We start from the raw sequence: 23340 nt of genomic DNA, 5'->3' as shown, positions 1-23340 counted from the left end.
GTACAAAGCTCTGCTATAGCATGTAAAGGCTTGTGACCTGGGAACACAGATCCGGGAAGGGTGACCCCAGAGGTAGGCAGACCTCTACCTGTAATGGTTCATTGTGGGGAAATATCCGTACAGGCGGGAGATTTGGGTGGCTGCGCAACTAATGTGCTAGAGCACGGGGACCCAAATAGTTTTTGTAAAGGTCCATTTACCTGGGTCTGCCGTCAGGTGAAGGTCCAGCAACCCAGGTAATGAGGGTTAAATAAACCAAGTATGTTTGGGTCTATTGTTTACTACTTTGCCATCATAGAATACTTCAATAGTGTCTCTGCTCCCTCCCAATAGTGTCCCTCTGTGTCTCTGCTCCCTCCCAATAGTGTCCCTCTGTGTCTCTGCTTCCTCTTAATAGTGTTCCTCTGTGTCTCTGCTCCCTCCCAATAGTTGCCCCTCTGTGTCTCTGTTCCCTCCCAATAGTGTTCCTCTATGTCTCTACTCCCTCCCGATAGTGTCCCTCTGTGTCTCTGCTTCCTCTTAATAGTGTCCCTCTGTATCTCTGCTCCCTCCCAATAGTGTCCCTCTGTATATCTGCTTCCTTCCAATAGTATCCCTCTGTATCTCTGCTCCCTACCAATAGTGTCCCTCTATGTCTCTGCTCCCTCCCAATAGTGTCCCTCTGTGTCTCTGCTCCCTCCCAATAGAGTCCCTCTGTGTCTCTGCTCCCTCCCAATAGAGTCCCTCTGTGTCTCTGCTTCCTTCCAATAGTGTCCCTCTATGTCTCTGCTCCCTCCCAATAGAGTCCCTCTGTGTCTCTGCTCCCTCCCAATAGAGTCCCTCTGTGTCTCTGCTCCCTCCCAATAGAGTCCCTCTGTGTCTCTGCTTCCTTCCAATAGTGTCCCTCTGTATCTCTGCTCCCTTCCAATAGTGTCCCTCTATGTCTCTGCTCCCTCCCAATAGTGTCCCTCTGTATCTCTGCTCCCTTCCAGTAGTGTCCCTCTGTGTCTCTGCTTCCTTCCAATAGTATCCCTCTGTATCTCTGCTCCCTACCAATAGTGTCCCTCTATGTCTCTGCTCCCTCCCAATAGTGTCCCTCTGTGTCTCTGCTCCCTCCCAATAGAGTCCCTCTGTGTCTCTGCTCCCTCCCAATAGAGTCCCTCTGTGTCTCTGCTTCCTTCCAGTAGTGTCCCTCTGTATCTCTGCTCCCTCCCAATAGTGTCCCTCTATGTCTCTGCTCCCTCCCAATAGTGTCCCTCTGTGTCTCTGCTCCCTCCCAATAGAGTCCCTCTGTGTTTCTGCTCCCTCCCAATAGTGTCCCTCTGTGTCTGCTTCCTCCTAATAGTGTCCCTATGTGTCTCTGCTTCCTTCCAATAGTGTCCCTCTGTATCTCTGCTCCCTCCCAATAGTGTCCCTCTGTGCCTCTGCTCCCTCCCAGTAGTGTCCCTCTGTGTCTCTGCTCCCTCCCAATAGTGTCCCTATGTGTCTCTGCTTGCTTCCAATAGCTTCCTTTTGCGTCTCCGCTTCCACCCAATAGTGGCCCCACTTTCGCAGAATAGTGACCCTCTGTGCCCCTGTTCTCCCCCAATAGTGTTCATCTATGCCCCTACTCTCCCCTCAAAACAAACTGTGGCCCTCCATACTACTGCGCCTGTAGTGCCCAGAGTTACCGAGGCCCCTCCATAATGTTGAATGTGTTTTTCTTGTGCAATCGTATTGTCAGCGTCTTCTATGCTGTATGCATTTAATGTGTATTGCACCTCTGAAGCACTGAATGAGTTAATGTCTGGGTTATGTCTGAGAAATGTATCTTGTTGAATCTCACATGACTTTGTCTTATATATGAGTTGGTGAGTTAGTAAGAGAGAGTGTTGTCTTGCAAGGAGAGAGAGTCAGGCCGCCTGTCCACGGGTGATATTTCACTGCACTACCCGTGGTGATAATCCGCATGCGGGTAATGCAATGAACTCCTTCCATAGGATAACTATGAAAAGCGCAGCCTGATGTACACGAGCGGAAAATTGCGGCAATCTTCTGCTCTTGTATAAAAATTGCAGCATGCCGCGATTTTCCGCGATGGGCTAAGCCTGGAATTTGCGACTCTGGGCTTAGAATGATTTCCCCTGGTGCACTGAATACATGAAAAAGCCTCTTCATGTACTGAGCGTATTCCATCACTACCGTAAGCCTTCTCAAAAATGCACGCCAGGTCCGATCCGGTTTACATTTCTGGTATAATTTACATCAGTTCCTGGTGTAAACTATACATAAATCTGGTGGTCCAGGGTGGACACGCCCCCTCCCGAAAAGCCCTGCCCATTTAGAAAAGGTAGCAGGGCCAGCGCAAAAAGGAGAAAAAGTGCTAATTTTGCAGCAAATACCCACTTGTGCAAAATGACTGGGGTAATCAGTCTCTTTGGGTACAAAAACGCACCAGAAAAATTGTATGTTTTTTTTTTTTTTTTTGATGTTTGCGTTTTTTTACTGCCCTTTTTTGGGGTCGTTTTTGATTCACATATTTGTTTTCTCTTTGGTAGTTTTTTTTATCCTAAAGAGACACATGAAAGAAAAAAACCTCTACACCCAGAAGACGCCGCGATATGCCAAAATACAATGAACCCAAAGAATGCAATACAAATGAGAAATAAAAAACATAGCTCCAAAAAAACACAATCTCTGCAGGGTATTTTTGATAAAAAATAAAAAAACTGCATCAAAACGCCAAAAAGCATTTAGGGATAATTACTACTGGTATACTGGCAGTGAAACTAGCTCACCTCCATGAGTATATACTGAGGAGAACCTACCTCACCTCAATGTATATATACTGAGGAGAACCTACCTCACCTCTATGTATATATACTGAGGAGAATCTACGTCACCTATAGGGCAAAAGCACATAGGCGTACACGCAATTAGGCTTGCTGCTATGGAGCGTAGTTGCGCATGAACCAGGTTTTTGGGGTTTTGTGAGGTTTACATGAGAACAACAATGCATGGTTACCTCCACATGGTGTTTCCTGGGTAACACGAAGAACCTTGCCAACCGGTGAACATATTTTATTACTCAGTTCCTCTGAAGTAACCTTGACTTCATAAAATTCATGAACAGATAAACACCTGTACCAAATTAACTCAGGAGAAGCCGGGTATATCAGCTAGTTTGTACATATAGGAATGATACTTCATGTTGGTACTCTAAGTATCTTACTTGAGGCCAAGTGGCTTTTTAACAACCTGTGGAAGTCAACAGTTGGGTAGATGTCTGGGTATATAGTGTATCTTACAAGACCATCCAGCTCAATGAAAAAGAGGAAAAAATAATCATAAGCAAGACAGACGCATCCGTGAGAAGACAGAAGACCCGAATAAAGACAAGGCCACTAGTCCTATGAACACCAAGAGTCCAAACCAACTTGACCTGCATTTTTAAGATATGGTATCCATGACATAGCCTCATCCTTTAACCCAATCATTTCCCTAAGACATACACCAAAAATATATTTCCATACAGGATTGTAGGTAAAACATAGGATAGTCAAGATTCAATTACAACCAAGGATGGTCTTGGGTAAATGCCACACCAAGGAAGGTCATAGCTGGATGTACCAGTAGAGCGGGGTATTGGAGAAGCCATTATTAGAGGGATCTCGGAGATGGGATAAGGGGGTATTTTTGGACTTCACAGAATCTTACCTGGGTGACAAGTGGCTCGAGAAGGCTCTCTACAGTAAGAGTCCGGATTTCTAGACTTTTGGGGTCCCATTTAAGAATGATCGGTGATGTTGCAGATGTCATTTTCCTGAAAAACATTGAAAGGGAAGATTCAAAAATTACAAAACATCATAAAGGCCCATAAACCAGCAAAGTCATAAACTAGACGTGTACATAGATGCAGAACCAGCTAGATTGATTAACCTGCGATTTGAAAAAGTTGCCCAGTTGTATTTTTCTTCTCCCATAGAGTGATAGGAAGGTCACATGACATGGCAAATGTCGTTCGCCATTAGTCAAAATGTCCCTTCCTATAAGAAAACTGGATGTCACCCAATTTCCCCAATTTCCAGAGTGCCAGAGTTTCCTCATACCCTGCTCACATATTGCTGCTGTGAGGCAGATTTGCCATTCAAGACTCTAGGAAAGCTGGGTAGCACCCCTTCTGGAAACTGTAATAGAGTCTACGGCCACCCAACTTTTCAGAAAGTAAAATGGTTATTAACTTTTCAAACAACTCGTGTTTATATGGTAGCCCATGTGATAACTAGCAAAACGTCTATTTACTTTATTTACCAAAAATGATGTATTTGTGCTGCAAAATCCCTCTAAATTGCTGGTTAGAAGGGATCTCACTTCTTCTAAATGTGTTGCCCACTGCCTGCTGTAAGGTTTGTAATTTAGGACAGGACAAGGACAGAAAAAAAAGTGGAGTAGACTTCCTACTTACTGAAGTCTATGAGAGTAGAAGGGAGGGGAATGAGGAGTAGAGGAAAAGAGACTCAAGCAGACACTGCCTGCATCTAACATTAAGTGACTGGTAATTGTATTTTAGCTACTGAAATCATATTTCCACTGCTCAGTCCTACTGTACACTGTTCTGCATTATGATCCTATATCTCTAGATATGTTACAGGCAGAAAGCAGAATCTGCAGTTCTCTGCGCACAGTGTATGGAACACAGCACAACAGCCAGGCTCCTCCCCCAAGAGAACTGAGAATCAGATGTACACCCTGCAGAGGGAGAAAACTGGGACAATATTGGATACAAATTTTACAATTCTCCATCATGCTTTGTGTTTCAATTCCACGCCATTTCAGGATGTCTGCTTGCTATGAGTGAATGGAAACAATATTATTTCTATCCAGAAGCTAAAAACCTGTAGAGACATAATATTTTGCGAAGCTGAACGTTCATTACAATTGTATGCAGTCTAGAAAATTGTCTCTTAGCTAAATACATCCCAGTACAGATCTCCCTTTGATCATCAGTTTGCTAAAATGTAATTGAAGAGACCCAGTGGGTGTATGGAGACTGATTTTCAGGCAATACTCTATGGGAAAAAATTATGCAGATTAGCTCATGTTTGCCAAATGACAAACTCTTCTGAAAAAAGCGACCCATTTGTAGACAGCAAGTCTCAGGATTCCTTCCCCACATCATTACAGAGCAGTGCACTGGTTTTCAGGATCATATTCCTGAGATGCCAAAAGGTATGAATTCTTTCTCATTGAAGAGACCCCGCGGGTGTATAGAGACTTATTTTCAGGTGAAGCGCCATGGGAAAAAGTATGCAAATTAGCTCATGTTAGTTTGCCCAGACTGGATACAACTGCAGCCATAAGTATTAGGTGTGTAGAAGTTTTCACCCCCTGGATGTGAACATAAATCTCCCATATGTTTAAAAATGGGGATGAATTGAAACACAAAAGGTACAGATTAACCGTCTAATACAGTGATTCCCTACCAGTTTGCTTAGCATGCTGGTGTGCCGTGAAAGGCTCCCAGGGGTGTAGTGGGAGAAAACTGAGATTTTTCTTATTTTTTGCAGGGGTGCGCTGAGATACATTTTTTGACGAGATGTGCCATGAGCCAAAAAAAGTTGGAAAACACTGATCTCATAGCGCAAGCTTAGACTTTATCACAGCAGCCCTGCTGGAATATACATATGTTAATTTTAAGACTGTCTATTCTAACTTTAAATCACCTATTAGTTGGTGCAGTTTACACCAAAAATTGTGCCAAAAGTTTTGCATTAAGGCCATACCCACTTTTTGATGAGGCCACTCCTCTTTGTTAGACATGCAGGGGTGCCCCCAAGCCTTTATGCTGACGGAGGCGAAGCGTGAAATGGTGCCACCCTCCCCTGCAACAAAACCACTCATTCTAAAGGCAATAAATGCGCCAATATACAAGATAGCCAACAAATATTTGAACCACTGAGACTCATCAGTACTGGTCCCAATAGTAAATGTGGCCCCAGTTGTAATAGTGAGCCTCCTAATAGCCCCAGTAGTAATAGTTTAAAGTATGTTAGACAGTTTTATTAGTGACATTTGAGGAAGAAAACTGTCCGATTCTTAATGGTAAATCTGCCCAACAGCATAATTAAAAAGTTGAAAACTTTTTTATTACCAATTATGAATAAACTTTACGTAAAATCAAATAAAAAACTTTTACGCTTACAGAATCACGTTGAGGGTTAGATTTGGGAATCACTATTTGAACAATTCCAGAAAATTGCCAGCAAAGCAGCTCCGTGTAGCATCGCCAACATCTCCAACAGTAATTCATTCACATCCATTAAGCCTAACCAATGGTAGGCAATAGGATTGCAGGGGGCACAGTTGAGTCTTTAGCCCCTGAGCCTACCAACAAGAGATGCAGAGGTTGTGGTCACACCTGGGCTCTAAGGATTGAGGGGCCACACGAGAGGATAGCATATTATAAATGGCGCACAGTATGTAAGGGACCCCAGAACGGATGTTGGACTGGAGCCCAGGAGCTTCAAGTTACTCCTCTCCATTCATGTTTGCAGCCCTGCATGACAGTCGGATATTTAATGCACTTGCGAATTTGCAGGGAATTAGGATTTTAATTGAAATCCTAAATATGTACTTTCTGTCATTCTTGCCACTAAGCAGCCAGAAGAAAACTTCCAGACCTCTGACAGTAAGGTGAAGCATCAGAAACCAATTACATCCGCTCTGCCGTGGAGGAGCAGTACAGGAATGAAGGTGTCGCCGCTGATTTTGGTGGCTCGTTGTCTCAAGGTGTCCGGCTGTCAGCGAAGCCGCAGTTACAAGGAGTTTTAAAAGACTATGAATGAGAAAACCGAAGATCTTGACCCAGAAGGAAAGACAAAAGGTCTTCAGAGAAGAAATACACAAGATGGGTAAAATGTAGCTGTCTCCACTGGGTCAGGGTGTTACTTCACAGTGAAGACAACCTGACACGCTGCACGCCATCTACTCAGCGAGGAACATAAGATGTCATTCTGCAATCTGGCGCCTTCTCTTCAGAAAATAAGGTCGGCGGTGCTCAGATTCTAACATCTGCTTCTTTGGGCATTCTAAAGTGGGCGGGAATAGAATGCACTCCATCCAATCACATCACAGGAATGATGGCGGCAGCAGGAGAGTAGCGTGCTGATCTTCTAGTGGACAGTCACCTATACACTCATGTTTTGATGTAAGTGAGGATAGGACTGCAAGTGATGGGGCAAGATCATGTTGTAGGAAAAGGAAATGATGGAAAGTACTTAGAGGCACATAGAAAAAAGAGAGGGGTCCCACTAGTACTGAGTATTTCAGGAGAAAAGTGTACTGATCTTGTGGGGGCAGTGACCTGTCCACATATAGAATGATGTTAGAGAGGACAGGACTATATATGATAGTCAGCCAATGTTATAATGCGAGGAAGGTAACAGAGATAGAAGTCACAAACTGAGTGAGAAGAGAAGAATCCCTCGGGGGCGGTGACCTGTGAAAGGGGTGGTGTCATAACATGAGCAGAGGAGGGTTGTAAGGCACAGAATTCACTAGCAGCACAAAATATTTCAGTAGATCAGTGTGCTTATCATGGGGTCAGTGATATGATGAGTTATGGCCCCTTTACATGGGACGACCTGTCAAGCGCACATGCCTGACAAGTCATCCCAGTGATGATCGTTGTTCCTGGACTTCTACACAGCATTGGTCATCGTTAGTGAATTTGAAATGGAGCAGGCTGATCATTGTTCTGGCCCACCTGCCTCTATTCACAGAAAACAGGTAGTCGCTCATAGACGAATGACTGCCTGTTTACAAAGGCCGATCTGTCATTCAGCTTAATGCATGCAGAAACTGAACGACGAACAAGAAGCAAGCAAATTCTCGTTATTCGTTTGGTGGGGGCATACATTTACACTGAGTGATAAGCGTTCAGAATCCCACTAAACGCGGGATTATGAACAATTTATCGGCATGGGAAAAAGGGTTGTTAGTGAGGAGAGCTCCATGTAACAAGGGAGTGGCAAGATATAAAGATGAAGACTAATGGAGGGTTACAGACCAATGATGGAAGGTGCAGGGATGGCAGCAATACAGAGTATTTCAGGAGGTGACTGATGATCTTGTGCAAGCAGTAACTTGTACGCTCATATGATGATGTCATTGAGGACAGTATTGCATGTAATATGGGCAGAGTCATGATGCGAAGACATGAATGAAGACTAGAGGTCAAAAAGTAAAGCAGAAACAGAAGAATCCCTCGGGGGCAGTGACCTGTGAAAGGGGCGGTGTCATAATATAAGCAGAGGAGGGATACAAGTGAGAGGCTGGAAGGCACAGAATTCTGGAACAGCACAGAGTGCTTCAGAAGAACCATTTGCTCATTGTTTTTGGTAGCAGGCATATGATGAGTTAGTGATGATAGAACTTCATGCGATAACAACCGTGGCAATACTAAAGAGGAAAATGAAAATGAATGGAAGATTACAGACTAATAGTGGAAGGGGCTTCACCATTAGCAGCACAGAGTGTTTCAGGAGAGCACCGTGCACATTATGGAGGCTGATGAGTGATGAGTCAGTGAGGACAGGGCACTGGTAAGATTTCAGCAGGTGGATGAAGACAAGTGTAAGATTATAGGTCAGTATTGGAAGAAACATGACCTCCAGAAGCACAGAGTATTTCAAAACGGGATTGTCATGATCGTGTGGGTCCAGTGACCTATCCGCTCATGTGAGCATGTTAGTGAGTTAAGGGCTGCATGTGGGGTGTGGCTTTTGGTACATGTAAGCTGTTGTGGCTACTAACCTTTTACAGATTCCTAGGGAAAGTTGGGTCTTACATCTAGAACTGTAATAAAGGCCATATAGGTTGTCACCCAGCTTATCCAGAAACAGGCAACTATAAACCAATCACAGCGCAGCTTTCATTTGACCTCAGCAGCATAAGAAATAGCAACCAATCACAGCACAGCTTTCATTTTACCTGAGCAGTATAAGAAATAAAAGCTATGCTGTGATTGGTTTCTATGGGCAACAGATTATCTTAGACATCCATCATAACAGTGTGGTGCCAGCCTAGTTTTCTGTGGCCTATCCTGTATAATTATTACTCCAGAATCGCTGTATAACAGCCGCACACATAAACCTGCAAACATTGAAAACGGCCATGTACTTACTGATTCAGGAGAGCAGATAGCTGCACCACCTCAGCATGCAGGTAGCAAATGCCAAATGAGGGTACCAGTTACACCTGTGAGGGACACCGATGAGACAGCCACTCACACTGCCTCTTAATATAGAGGGGGGTGGCTGCTTGGTGTATACTCCTGCACAGAGTGGATACAAAGTGCCAGACCTTCTGATACATGTAGTGCACCATGCATGTATCAGGATCGTCTGCCACTTTGTATCAACTCTGTGTGGGAGTATACACCAAACAGCCACCCCCCTCTATATCAAGAGGCTGTGTGAGTGTCTGTCTCATCGGTGTCCCTCACAGGTGTAATTAGCTCCCTCATTTGGTAGTCTGCTACCTGCATGGTGAGAGGATGCAGCTATCTGCCCTCCTGAGTCAGTAAGTACATGGCCGTTTTCAGTGATTGTTTGTTTTTATATTTCCCCTTCTGTGACATCTGCACACATAAACCTGGGGACGTTGATAAGACTTCCTCCACACGCACGCTACTTGCAGCCTGCGGGGCGCTGGCTGATCTATAATATGATTATATTTGTTCTCTTTCCTCCTTTAATTGCACGGTGCAATGAACATAATTATCCGCTTGGATCCAACAATACGCTCGCTGTATCACCATATGTTTCTCTATTTATAAAAAAAAACAATTTCACAAAATGTTCCCCGGTCTGAACTATGCAGTCAACCAAAGAGCCGAGACTGTAAATCCCCGCACAGCAGCCTACTTAGAGAGGTGTCACCCAGTAGTGCAGCCCTCACCATGAAGCCCCCCGACTCTTATGGCCACTCCTACGCCTTGTGTGCCTAATGGGGAATATGGGGCTTGGAGCTGCTTCACAAGTAGGGTTGCCCCGAGCTGGTAATTTGCCCCTGAGGCCCCTGCTGGTGCCGTATTTATTTGTTACTGAATGTATTAACGCCTGATGAAAACAATTGCTTGCTGTGAACACCTTCGGCCGGGCAGCAACCAACCAGTGCTTAAACTCCCTGGAGCTCCGCCTCTGGTCCAGGTGCCACCGTTGTATTGAGGGATGGCTTTGACTCCACTCCCCGGCATATGCGTTCCTGCACATAGTGTATGCAGCGCAGGAGTCAGGACCTTCATTGCTACAGGGGTAGAGGAATAAGGGCCTTCAATGAATGTAGCAACGGCATATGGCATGGTGGTGGAGCTTGGGTGAGTTAAGGCATGTGCATGGGTGGTTGCTGCCCGGCTGGAGGTTAATTACAATTGGTTGGGGCTAGGACCATTATTACTATTGGGGCCACTGAAAGTGGACACTATTATGTTTGGGGCTGCAAAAAGAGGGTACTATTACTATAGGGCCCACAAAGAGGGGCTGGTATTACTATAGGAGCCACTGAGGGGGGTGCTATTACTATAGGAGCCACTAAGGGGGGCGCTAATACTATAGGAGCCACTGAGGGGGGCACTATTACTATAGGAGCCACTGAGGGGGGGACTATTACTATAGGAGCCACTGAGGGGGGCGCTATTACTATAGGAGGCACTGAGGGGGGCGCTATTACTATAGGAGGCACTGAGAGGGGCGCTATTACTATAGGAGCCACTGAAGGGGGTGCTATTACTGTAGGAGCCATTGAGGGGGGCGCTATTACTATAGGAGCCACTGAAGGGGGTGCTATTACTATAGGAGCCATTGAGGGGGGCGCTATTACTATAGGAACCACTGAGGGGGGCGCTATTATTATAGGAGCCACTGAGAGGGGCGCTATTATTATAGGAGCCACTGAGAGGGGCGGTATTACTATAGGAGCCACTTAGGGGGCTAGGGTTACTAATAGGGCCACTGGAATAACAGAGGTTAAATCCTATATTGTGATAAGCCACACCCCTTGGACTTTGGCTGGTATTTGTTGGTGACAAAGGTGGCAATGTTATTCACGGTTTTGGACTTGCAGCCTCTTCATAATTCTGACAGTTCCTCTAATAACCCATTGATAAATGGCACCTCATTGCTTCTATAGAACAAAAGAGACTTTCTGCTCTGAGCTACAAATATATTATGAAGTTCATTCTGAAATATGCACCACACGTCCGTTCATCAGGAGGAAGAGAAATGCTTCACGGATCTGTCAGCGTAACTCAGCAGCGGATGATCTGCCGGAGCCGACAACGTGTCACCTTCTGATGTCAATGCAAGAAGCAGGAGTCCTTGGCCGGAGCAGAGGACCCCGCATCAGTGACAAGTCATTTGCATATTACTTACGGCATCTGACTAGTTACTTCAAGCAATATTAGATGCTTAACCCTTTCCCGCTTCCTAGTATAATATCTATTCATATAATGAAATTTCCTTGTGTAGTTTTAGCCTATAAGTAGGTCAGATTTTAAAGGGGTTGTCCATTTGTAAACTATTTATGGCCTATCCTTAGGAGAGGTTATAAATAGTAGATGGGTCATTCGGGAACCCTGCTGATCAGCAGTTCACCTGGCCTGTGCATTGAGCTGATTTCTACAGGAAGAAGACAGCTCCGTTCTAACAGCATCGACCAGGTATGGTATTACAGGCAAAGTTCCCATTCATTTCAATGGAAACTCAGCTTGTAATACCAAGCCTGGCCACTGCAATGAGAACGGAGCTGTCTGCTACCTGCAGAAATTAGCTCAGTACGTGAATGCACCAGCCACATGAACAACTGATCGGTGGAGTTTGCAAACAACAGAGGTAATAAATTTGGAGCATTTTTTGGCACCCACTGCTCCAGAACTCGTCTGTGCTGGCCCATAACTGCATAGATTTGTGCCATAATTCATGCCAGTTTCTGATGTAAATTTTGGTCAATATGTCAGACAGTGGAGACCACGGCCCTTCCCACTGAGCCAAGGTCACGTTTTTTTTTAAAGTGTCATGTGTCGGGGTTAAAGTGTAGAAAGTTGTATTTTTGTGCATAAAATTTTCAACTTTATTACCCCATTCTCCAGTGCACGATCTGTTAGTGCTTCTACAATTCAAATTCTCACCATTTTCAATATCTCTGTGTGCTATCAGTGAATAGAAACATTTTTGTTTACATCCAGAGGCTGAACTCCAGGGAGTTTGTTACTTTTCTAGTGAATCTCTCAGAGAAAAGGCTTGAATTCCACACTTATAGTTTGTAACAATGTATCAGTGCAGGTTAAATACAACCCCAATTCCAAAAAAAAGTTAGGACACTGTAAGAAAGAGATATTAAAAAAAATTTGGAAAAAAAAAGAATGCAATGATTTGAAAATTTTGGAAAATTTTTCTTCCTTATAGAACACCCTGGGGAAGTCGGGTCAGCTTACGTAAACCTGAATTGTGCTTTCCTTTTAACAGTCACTATTGTTTCATTTTGGTTATCTATACTCCTATAAATGTGAAGCCATACTGGTTATGATGATGGCGGTGGCGCATGATGATTCTGTGAGGGCAGCGGCCTGGTCATGTGCGTCCCTGTTGGTAAGGCCACTGGGAACCGGAAGTGCTGACAGCTGGAAGCCTACGGAGGAGGTGAGGGGGAGCGCCCCATAGTATGAAATTAGCTGTGGGTACATGGCTGCTTTCCAGTCAAAATCCGCACCAATGATACAGATTTTAACAGTTTTCAGGATGCTGAAATGCTGCGGAATTTGCTCCCTGTATTTTTTGAATTGGCTCCATACGAGGAAGGTAAAATCATTTGTTGTGATAAGCCCCGCCCCTGACCACACCCCTTTGTCACTCATTGACTCAGGTAAAATCTGGCCAGCATAGGATAATGACTCTTGCATATGTACTCTCAGTGCTATTATGGATTACCCTTGGGCTGCTCTGAATTGCAGTTCTACTCAGAAACCCTACTGAAACGTTAGTTAGCTCTTCAGTACAATGCAACCACCTCTCATCCGTCAGAAACAGGATCCGGGGTGTCAAACTCATTTTTGCCAAGACCATATCAGCATTAGAGAAGATAAGGGCTCATTCACGCGAGTATCTGTGCGCTGTTTTATGTGCGTATTTCTTATATGCCTTAGGGCGAGCACCCACTGGCGTTTGCGTTCTCCGCGGGGAAAAAACGCAGCGTTTTCGCAGCGTTTCTCGCGGTTTTTCCGCGCGTTTTTCGCGGCGTTTTTCACGGCGTTTTCGCGGCGTTTTCCGTTAATTTCCATTGACATTCATGGGTGCATTAGGAGAAAAATAGGGACACATATGCAACTGACAGTTCCTATGTTAAAAACGCAAACGCAACGCAAAAAAAACGCCAGTGGACAGGAACACATGTTATCTCTATGCCTGTGCAGGAAAAACGCAAAACGCAAAACGCAGGTAAAAAAACGCCAGTGGGTGCTCGCCCTTATACAGACACTTAAAAGCCCATAGATTTGGCATTGGGGTATTCAGACGCACATTTTTCACAAGTCTGTTTTATTGGTATGAAACATAAATTACAGCATGTCTTATTTTGCTCCATATTACTGACTGAAGTTGCCTATTAAGGTCAATGGGATCTCATAAATATTCAGTAATACACATGATATATGCGGAGAACGTGGAGCACTGGCCTTGCGTCCGTAGCTCGCAGGCCACATAATATGATTCGGCTCACAGGCCTCGAGTTTCACATATGTGAACTACATTGCGAGTTCCGATGGGGACAGGACTATATTGGCGCCTTCCCATGGTGGCCAGTGAAATGGACTTTTACACAGTGGTATTGCCTTACTAATCCACTTACGGCGTCCTCTGTACGGGCGATGGATGCCATCACTTGGATTGTTTAATCTGTGCAGACACACGGCGCTCTGCAGAATTCAGGAAAATTACACTCAATAAATAAGCGAAAAAGACTCATTTAGAAAGTCACCATTCAGCCATATTTCATCGGCTGCTTCCTGAAGACAATAACAGTTTTATTTGGAAAGCAGCAATTTACCCAGGCGAGGTGCAGAAAGTTTATGAGGAACGCAGAAACGATGAAGACGGCGGAGCGGCGGGAATCGGCAAACTCTGCGTCGCAAATAATTCATGAGCCAACGAACGGAGCGTTAATATTTCCTTTCATTGCCATAAAGATATCTAGAGATCACACATGGAAGTTAAAGAGATACCGCACATCTGCAGCAGGACTTCAATCATGTATTGATTAGTTCCTTGAATAGGTCGTTCCACAACAGACTTATCACCTATTCATAGACTAGGTGATGAAAGCCTGATTGATGGGGGTTTGACCGCTGAGACCCCCACTGAGGCCAAGAGTGGGGATCCCCCTCGCCTCCTCCCTCTGGACTCACTGTAACCCCCACTGTGAGGCGGATATTGAACGCTGCCACTCCATTCAACTTCACTGGGACTACCGGAGATAGCTGAACACTTGTACTCCACTAGTTCCATCGGCCCCTTTGAAACGAATTGAGTAGCGCTATGCATGCGCAACCACCCCTCCGTTCAATATCCATGTCATGTGGGTGCAGAAGCCTGAGAAATACGGGACATGGTACTCCTGTTCTCGGAATCGGTGGACTACTGCCACTAATCAGACTTTTATCACTTATCCCATTAATAAGTATTAAAAGTCTATTATGGTACAACCATTTAATATATCTTTATAGCATTCCGAACTTCTGATATTTTTCTGATACAAAGCTTTTAATCCACTGCAGAGACAGAGACCACTAGGGGGAGCTTAGGATCTTGACAGCTGCATTATGGGTAATAGGCTAGGTTCATCTCCTCTAACCAAAGATATTATTGATATACTTGAAAAAGGATAGGGTGGTAGCTAGTAAAAATGACCAATGTGGTGGCATGGACCAGACGGAGAAGGTGTTAAAGAAGTTGTTCCGGGACACAAAATGCTTATCCAACTCAATGATCCACTTCCGGTTTGGTTTCATCACCGGTCGTCTAGTATGGCTTCTGTTATTGCCCGTTATGTCATTACGTGGGACAGACTGTTTGACTCATTTTAGTATTGAAGCCAGCCCTCTTCTCTGTCATGGTCGATGCAGATATAATTGCTGGCTTAGTTACTGAAGTGAGACGAACACCCCTATAATGAGGTAATGAAAATGGCCGTACCATTTGATCCTGTGCCAGAACTGAACCAGAAGTGGAGGTTCCAATACGATTAGCCAGGTATTTCCCCTTCCTGGTCAACCCCTTGACTTGGTGGCATACAAGCTGAATTAACGGCCCCACCCAATATAATCCAGTCACCGAGGTATAAATTGTTCTTGCACCACATCTATGGTCATCAGCATAAGTCAGAACCTCCATCAATAAATATTGTGGCACTCGGCTGGTTTGATTAGGATGATTCAGTTACACACTCAAGGGTAAAAATGATGGGGAAACTATGTAAAGTCCTAAAGAGTTTCAAGCCAAAGCATGACGCGTTTCAATTATACACTTTTTAAAAATTTTACTTGCACTACCACGTCTGACCATTTGCAGTGCCGTTAAGAAAAATCATGCTTCTGAGCACCGATTAGTATTACACTCTACAGTACCCTCTAGTGGTAAAAATACACACTGCAGTAAATTCCATAAGAGCTGAAGAGAAATTATAGACAAGCTGCTACCAATTTTGAACAAGGTACCCCAGATAGCCAGTCCATCACCTAATATAGACATATGAAGGTGATAATGACAATAAACATTTCACACAGAGATACCTATGTATCGGGCATTCTAAGCTGAATGTGCCTGCTCGCATCAGATCGCGGCCGCCAGCCAGCTTGAGGCCTGGCAAGCACCAGTATGGGTGACCGGCTGGGAATCCCAGGTCCCGTTGACAACGAAAAGGAAATGCCACATGAGATACAAGGGAATAAAATAACCCCCCCGCAAAATATGTCATACCTAACGCAGGAGGAAGTGCGGAACAGGTTAAAGAAGATTAAAATCGATAAATCGCCAGGCCCAGATGGAATACACCCAAGGATACTAAGGGAACTAAGTGATGAGTTAGCTAGGCCGCTATACCTAATATTTCTAGACACTATCAAGACCGGTGTTGTACCATTGGATTGGCGCATTGCCAACGTGGTTCCAATTTATAAAAAGGGGACCAAAAGTGAGCCTGGCAACTACAGGCCGGTAAGTCTCACTTCAGTAACGGGAAAAATTTTCGAGGGGATTCTGAGAGACGCCATCGATGAGCACCTCAAGAAGAACAAGGGAATAACTCCTCACCAGCATGGATTCATGAAGGGTCGCTCATGTCAGACAAATCTGATCAGTTTCTACAATGAAGTAAGCTCTAAGCTGGACCTGGGAGAGTCTATGGATCTCATATATCTGGACTTCTCTAAAGCGTTTGACACCGTGCCACATAATAGGCTAATATACAAAATGAGACAGCTTGGATTGGGTGAAAACGTGTGTAATTGGGTTAAAAATTGGCTCAATGATAGAAAGCAGAGGGTGGTAATAAATGGCTCATACTCCGATTGGGCCACAGTCACTAGTGGTGTGCCACAAGGTTCAGTATTGGGCCCCATTCTGTTCAATATATTTATCAACGACCTGATAGAGAGGCTGCACAGTAAAATATCAATATTTGCAGATGACACAAAATTATACAAAATAATTAATGCAATGGAGGACAATGTGCGGCTACAAACGGACCTAGATAAGCTGGGGGCTTGGGCAGAAAAATGGCAAATGAAGTTCAATGTTGATAAATGTAAGGTTATGCAAGAATGGTTGTTACCAATATACACTTAATGGGGTACCGCTAGGGAAAAGTGATATGGAAAAAGACCTGGGGGTACTAGTTGACTATAGACTAAACTGGAGTAACCAATGCCAGTCAGCTGCTGCAAAGGCAAATAAAGTTTTGGGATGCACTAAAAGAGGTATAGGGGCGAAGGACGAGAACATTATCCTCCCACTATATAAGGCACTTGTCAGGCCTCACATGGAATACTGCGTACAGTTCTGGTCACCGGTGCTCGGGAAAGATGCTACGGTATTGGAGGGGGCTCAAAGAAGAGTGACTAAACTAATACATGGAATGACGGGACTGGAATACCCAGAGAGGCTATCCAAATTGGGACTATTTACTCTAGAAAAAAGAAGGTTAAGAGGCGACTAAATAACTATGTACAAAATACATGAGGAGACAATACAAGGACAATACAAGGATCTCTCCCAGGATCTGTTTATACCCAGGACTGCAACGGTAACAAGAGGACATCCGCTACGTTTAGAGGAAAGTAGGTTTCATCACCAACATAGAAGGGGATTCTTTACTGTAAGAGCAGTTAGACTGTGGAACTCTCTGCCTGAGGACGTAGTGATGGAAAACTCCTTAGAGGAGTTTAAAAGGGGACTTGATGTCTTTCTGGAGAGGAAGGATATTATAGGCTATAAATCTAAGGTTATTTGTTAATCCGGGTTTACAGGCAGGTAGGAACTATTAGGGGTTGATCCATGGAACAGTCCGATTGCCATTAGGGAGTCGGGAAGGAATTTTTTCCCCAAAAGGGCTAATTGGCTTCTGCTCTTGGGGTTTTTTGCCTTCCTCTGGATCAACAAAACAGGAGGCTAGACAGGCTGGACTAGATGGACATTGTCTTCATTCAGCCTTACAAACTATGTTACTATGTATGTACATATATATCATTCTGCAGTCCCCCAACCACTTCTTCATTGGTTCGTTAATCCCCCAACGTTTGATCATTAATTACAAAGATAAATGTCCCCTGTGGCTTCTCTCGTCAGGTAGACAGTGGCATCAGAACACATCCGTTGATTTAACAGACAAGGTGACTGACTTCCACCAGTCACAAACTGCTGATGCCTGAAGACTCACAAATAACTGCTCATCAAAAATCTACAATCTCCTCTACCGTCTCACGACCGAGAAGCCGTCCCCGTTTGTTTTTTTATTACAGCGGGCGCCATTAAAGGTCACTTTTTGGATTCTTAATTAGACATTGCAGAGGTAATTGAACACGGGTCAGTGACTTCTAACTAGTTAAATTGCTTAGTCTCATAATAATATGTTTTTCCACATCTTATAACAGAGAAGGCCGTATAATGGTTATCATTACCTGTGCAATATCGAGATGCTGCTCCGGCATAAGGATAGAAAACAGCGCGTGGAGAATTAGCAACGGGACATAAAACTTTTAGATTAGCTTGGCTGAGAAGAGGTCCAATCATCACTCTTTACAGTGCATTTAGTACGGGGACAAAAAGGTTTTCTAGCTGAAGGGATTCTTTCTTGACCATCTCTATAATCACCAGTAAAGTCAAAAACACTTGAGAAATAATCCAGCGCCTATGCCAAAAAGTTTCACATAAGATACCAGTTCCCATAGTAGGCTTTCCAAAGATTGAGTTTGCTGCCCTAGCCCAAGGTATACTGGCTTGCCGGTGCCTCCCTTGACATCAAGGGTGCATCCCCATCAGCTCCCTCTAGCTAGCACTTGCACAACTGGGCTACTATTAGCATTGTGTTATGCCAATACTGAGCCTAAAAGGGGTGGGGCAAACACCAGTGTTATAAATGGCACATGGTAGGTGGGGCCTGGTCCAAATGATGACTCCAATGAAATCAAATCTCACATTCATGTAGGAAAGAGATCCCATTCCAAAAAGATTTTCTAATCTAAGAAGCTGGGATAGCTAGGAAACTTGGGATGCAATGAGTGAGGGGGAAAGGTCCTACTCATAGGTGGTAACTGTTGGCTCCGGGTTGAGGTTTGAACACAGTGGAGCAGTAGATAGGTGGGCATTAGTGGGTAGGTGAGATCTGAGGGCTTGTTTAAACTTTTTGAAAGTAAGAACAAGTCGGAGCGTGGAATACAAAATATTAAGCGTGCCCTCAAAACAAGAAAGGTTGAGTATGGTACTTAGAGTACAGTAATCCTACTTTGATCCCTCTTATCAAGGATGTTTATAGACCTTGACATTGATGTTGCGTGAACCAAACCAGCAGAACCCTGTTTCGAGTCAAACTTTGCTAAAAGTTTGTTTTGGTGCAAACCTGATTCATCCCAGGTCATCAAAAGGAAAAGAAGAAAGAGGAGAGGAACAATTGCTTCGGTGGCTCAGCAGTTGTCACTGTTGCCTTGTCATGCTGCATCTTAGTTTCAAATATGACGAAAGACAACATCTGCATGGAGTTTGTATGTTCTCACCGTGTTTGTGCGTGTGTCCTCCCATATTCCAAAAACATACTTATAGATGACTACAGATCGTGAGCCCCACAGGGGACAGAAATGATCCTGTAATGTAAAGCACTGTGTAATATGTATGTGCTATATGAATAACGGTGATTATTATGAAACACAGGGAGAACATACAAACTCTATTCAGATGTCGTCCTTGTCCATATTTGAACAGAAATTAAACGCAATTGCTGAACACTGTAGATGATGGAAGGGAAATTTGAAAATGTAGAAGAAGGACTCTAGAACAGGAGTGTAATTAGAAGCTCATGGAACCATGTGCAAAAGTTTTGCACCCGCTCAAACCACTCTTCATGGCTGCGAGCTGTAGTCCACCCTGAAGTTTCTTCTGCATTACTGGGTCACTTAAGGAAGGACTAAAATATCAGGCACCTATCTTCACAAAAGGTCATCACTCAGTATGAGATCAGTGGAGGTCCTCTGGTCAGGACTTCTGCTGACCAGTTGTTTGAAGACTGTAGTATAATGTAGCTTCTTCTTGGGGCAATGGCATCACGTTCATTTTTCACGTGGCCTGAGTGAAGCTCAGTCCCATTGAACTGACGTCTATACCAGATACTGCTTCAATGAAATATACGGTACTGTGCCTAGTATGCAATGAAGAGGCCATGACACTCATCTGAACACCGCAGCCTCATGTTCATTTGCCACATGGCCTGAGTGCAGCTCATTCCCATTCAAGTGACACTATACTAGTATGCTATGAAGAAGCTGTGACACTTATTTGAACACTGCACCCTTCTTATTTAAACATCTGATCTTCGGAAGTTCTGAGCAGAGGACCTCCATTGATCTGATATCGATGACCTATCCTGGTCTCCGAATACAGTGCTGGAGGCAAGCTATGTTATATATGCTGCGACACTGTGTCAGCTGTCAGGCTGCAGTGCGAGTAGAAATTAGAGTTTGTCTTGTGCTGGCAGGAGTTTCACGGATGTGGGGAAACAGAGATAGTAGCCTTGGCTGTTAATGTGGCCTTTGTGTCCCCAGTAGCAATGAGTGAACTTTTGAAAAGGTGGGTTTAACTAGTTCACCAAATGTTGCAGCCGTTCGGAGGTTCCCACCTTGCTTTCAGGCCAGACCAGGGTTTAGCAGTATTCCTACCTTTCCTGGAGCTGAGGGGTGTGGTGGTTGCAAGAGTAATGTCAGTCCTCACCTGGTGCAGAATAGCCCTGCTCCTATTTAAGCAGTGCTAGTATTGACCCCTGTGCTGGTCAATGCTTCAGTTGCCGCTGGACAGCTACTGAGGAACACATCCTGCTTGAAGCTCCTCCGTGCTAGCTAAGTTCCTATTTCTGCTTTGTTTGGTTTTCTGTTTTTCTTTCTTTTGTTCTAGGGCTCCCTGATAGGGAACTGTCAGTGGCCCAGGCACGCGTGCGGGTCCACACCTATCGGAGCGATCGGCCCGACGAGTAGGCAGGGCCCCCTCCTGGGTTAGGGGTTTATAGGGAGAGGATTTCTCATAGTTTTATGCTTCCTTTGCACAGGTGTGCCTTTTTCGTTTGTTTTGGATATTGCATGTCCGGTTGGACGCAATACCAAATTTCGGCAAAAAGTTTGGTTTGGTCCTAATTAGTTTGACGTAGACTGGTATTTCACCGGTACCCCTAATACTGGTGTATAACAGTCGGAGCTATCAAAGCCCTATTCCCAACACTAGTCCCTAGGCACAAGTGTGACAGCTGCAATCCCTATAGCTATGCCACTGCTATAGAGGACAATTCATATTCTGAACTCCTGCAGTTGGTGCCCATGATGGAGTGGGGCCACATACTTTTTCTTCCACAGTCTTGCTGTTACGTTCTTGCAGGGCATGTCAACAGCGTGTAATATATTTATAGCTAGAGGGATGAATATACACCTAAAACCGAACATAGAGATTACCAAACAGACCAAACAAGAACAAAGTAAGAGAAAAGGGAAAGTCTAACCCTAAACCTTCGCAGTCAGAAAACCCTGCCAAGAAGCAGGGTGATCATCCCGACAAGGACGGCCCCACACGAGAACATATAGTAAATCTGACTAGCCCTGGGCAGAAGACTCAGGTCAGGCAGGGAACACTAGATAGTATCAAAGCAGATTTAGACATAGCAAACTACAGACAGGACTTAGTTCAGACTTGGGTGTGTCATGTTCGTCCTGGACTGCCAACACATGCAGAACATGGGGGGCAGCCAAGACGGACGTAGGAAAGCGCTGGTACAGGTGGCTAGATGCAACACAGACAGGGAGCACCTCAGCAGGAAAGTGAAGGTGTCTATATCTCGACCATGTAATGAAAATGCAAAATAAACTAAGGGAAAACCTATCCCTGCAAACCCCTAATCTGGAAGAAAGCCCTACCTACTCGGCGGGCCAATCGCTTCCGACAGGTGCGGACCCACACTCGTGCCTAGGCCAGTACCAATCCCTACCAGGGAGCCATGAACATGCGAGGTACAGTGCACGGAAATAAACAGAACAAGGACAGTCAAACAATAGACATAAACAGGGACCAAACCAAAGTACCGGAGCCAGACTCACAGCAGCTCTGAGCAGGAGGACTGCTCAGGAATCACTGGAAATTAATCGGCAACTCTCAGGCAGCAAGAGCTGGATCTCATAGGGAGGAGGGAAAAGCCGATTGGCTGACAGAAATGTTAATCACCAGACACTAGCAGGACTAATTAACCTAGACTAGAAAGCACAGGAACTGTTAACCCTGGCTAGTCTGGATAGAATCTACAGAAACTAGATGTGCTGGCAAATAATTAACCAAGTGCTGACTAAGACGTGACAGGGTGCCTACAGACAGTGGGGATTCAAATGTAAACCAAGCAGAACTAAGATCAAGAGGTTCAGACATGAATCAAGCAGGACTAAGTTTACATCAAACATGCGTCTGTGCATCTACAGATGGAGGGGAATTCAGATATAAAGCAAACAGAAATGCATGCATGCAAACTATTTCCAAGATTCTGCAAGAAGATGATGACATATGTATAATGACCCCTCACCCCCCCCCCCCCCCCCGTCTAGTAAGAGGGGCTGGTATTTTTCTCTATAGACCCCAGGTGATTGGCTGGTTGGAGCTATCCACACAATCAGCCAGCCAAATCACCCTTACCCCTGCAGAGATTTGCTTCTGAAAGTGCTTAGAACTACCAGATTTTGGAGCACAAACTATCACAAAGTGAAACCTACAGCTGAGATGAGATGTTTCTCACCGTCACATCCGCAGCATAACATCTAACACATTAGCCTGGACCCTACGAGCGGTCTCATCCCACATCATCCTTCATCCGATTTATTATGCTTTTTATTCACTTTCTGCGTCTGTCAAGCTTTGTCCGTCACAGCTTCTCACTCCCTCTCAAAGCCCTTTTTGTCCGCTGCCCTTTACGTCACAATGTCTCCGCTCTTCCCCTTCTGTCTTCTTTATTTAAAGAAAAATCCACTGAAACTCAAAAACAAAAATATCTAAAAGTGCACAAAGTCACCTGCTGGGAACATGTTGCCCAACAAAGTTTAATTCTTCACTGTTTTCAAGACCTCTGCTTGTTGTTACTAAAGGCAATCATTGTCTACATTCAGAGACTGCAAACCTGTCATGGTCTAGTTGAGAATTTATGGGTTTGTTACAATATACACAATCCTACCAAAAGTATTTGGACACGTCTATCAGTAGACTGGATCTTGTCTTACTAGCATGTCACGTGTCCTAAACCAGGCAACATAAGATGCAGACCCTTGGAGGGGTCAGCCATAGTTTGTATTGGGAACCACACGCTAACGGATATACGGATTATGTCACTGCACACAAGCCGCCCATCACAAAGCACAATGCATTGGCCCGTCTACAATGGTGCAAAGAGCGTCGTCATTGGACAGGTGAGCAGTAGAAGAACGTTATATGAAGTGACAGCTTACTCTGCTCCATCTTCACATCATATGGATGTACCTGAGAGTGGTGGATTATGGGGGACACCTTCTACCTGTGTGTGTTACATGGCGAAGGTTGCGTTATGCTCTGG

General features: G+C 44.6%; 1 protein-coding gene across 2 annotated transcripts in view; it reads right to left on the bottom strand.

The window, feature by feature from the left end:
- Positions 1 to 23340, bottom strand: part of CTNNA2 (catenin alpha 2) — a 2255723-nt gene that overhangs the window by 2024431 nt on the left and 207952 nt on the right. For both annotated transcript variants that reach the window (XM_066572940.1, XM_066572941.1), the window contains exon 2: positions 3676 to 3781. In XM_066572940.1, coding sequence (XP_066429037.1) covers positions 3676 to 3777 — 102 coding nt within the window. In that variant the 5' untranslated portion in view covers positions 3778 to 3781. The remainder of the gene's footprint in view (positions 1 to 3675; positions 3782 to 23340) is intronic.

The sequence above is a fragment of the Eleutherodactylus coqui genome, chromosome 7, assembly GCF_035609145.1.
Source record: "Eleutherodactylus coqui strain aEleCoq1 chromosome 7, aEleCoq1.hap1, whole genome shotgun sequence".
Lineage (NCBI taxonomy): Eukaryota > Metazoa > Chordata > Amphibia > Anura > Eleutherodactylidae > Eleutherodactylus > Eleutherodactylus coqui.
Note: the sequence above shows the minus strand (reverse complement) of the source record. Positions and strands in the feature narration are given on the sequence as shown.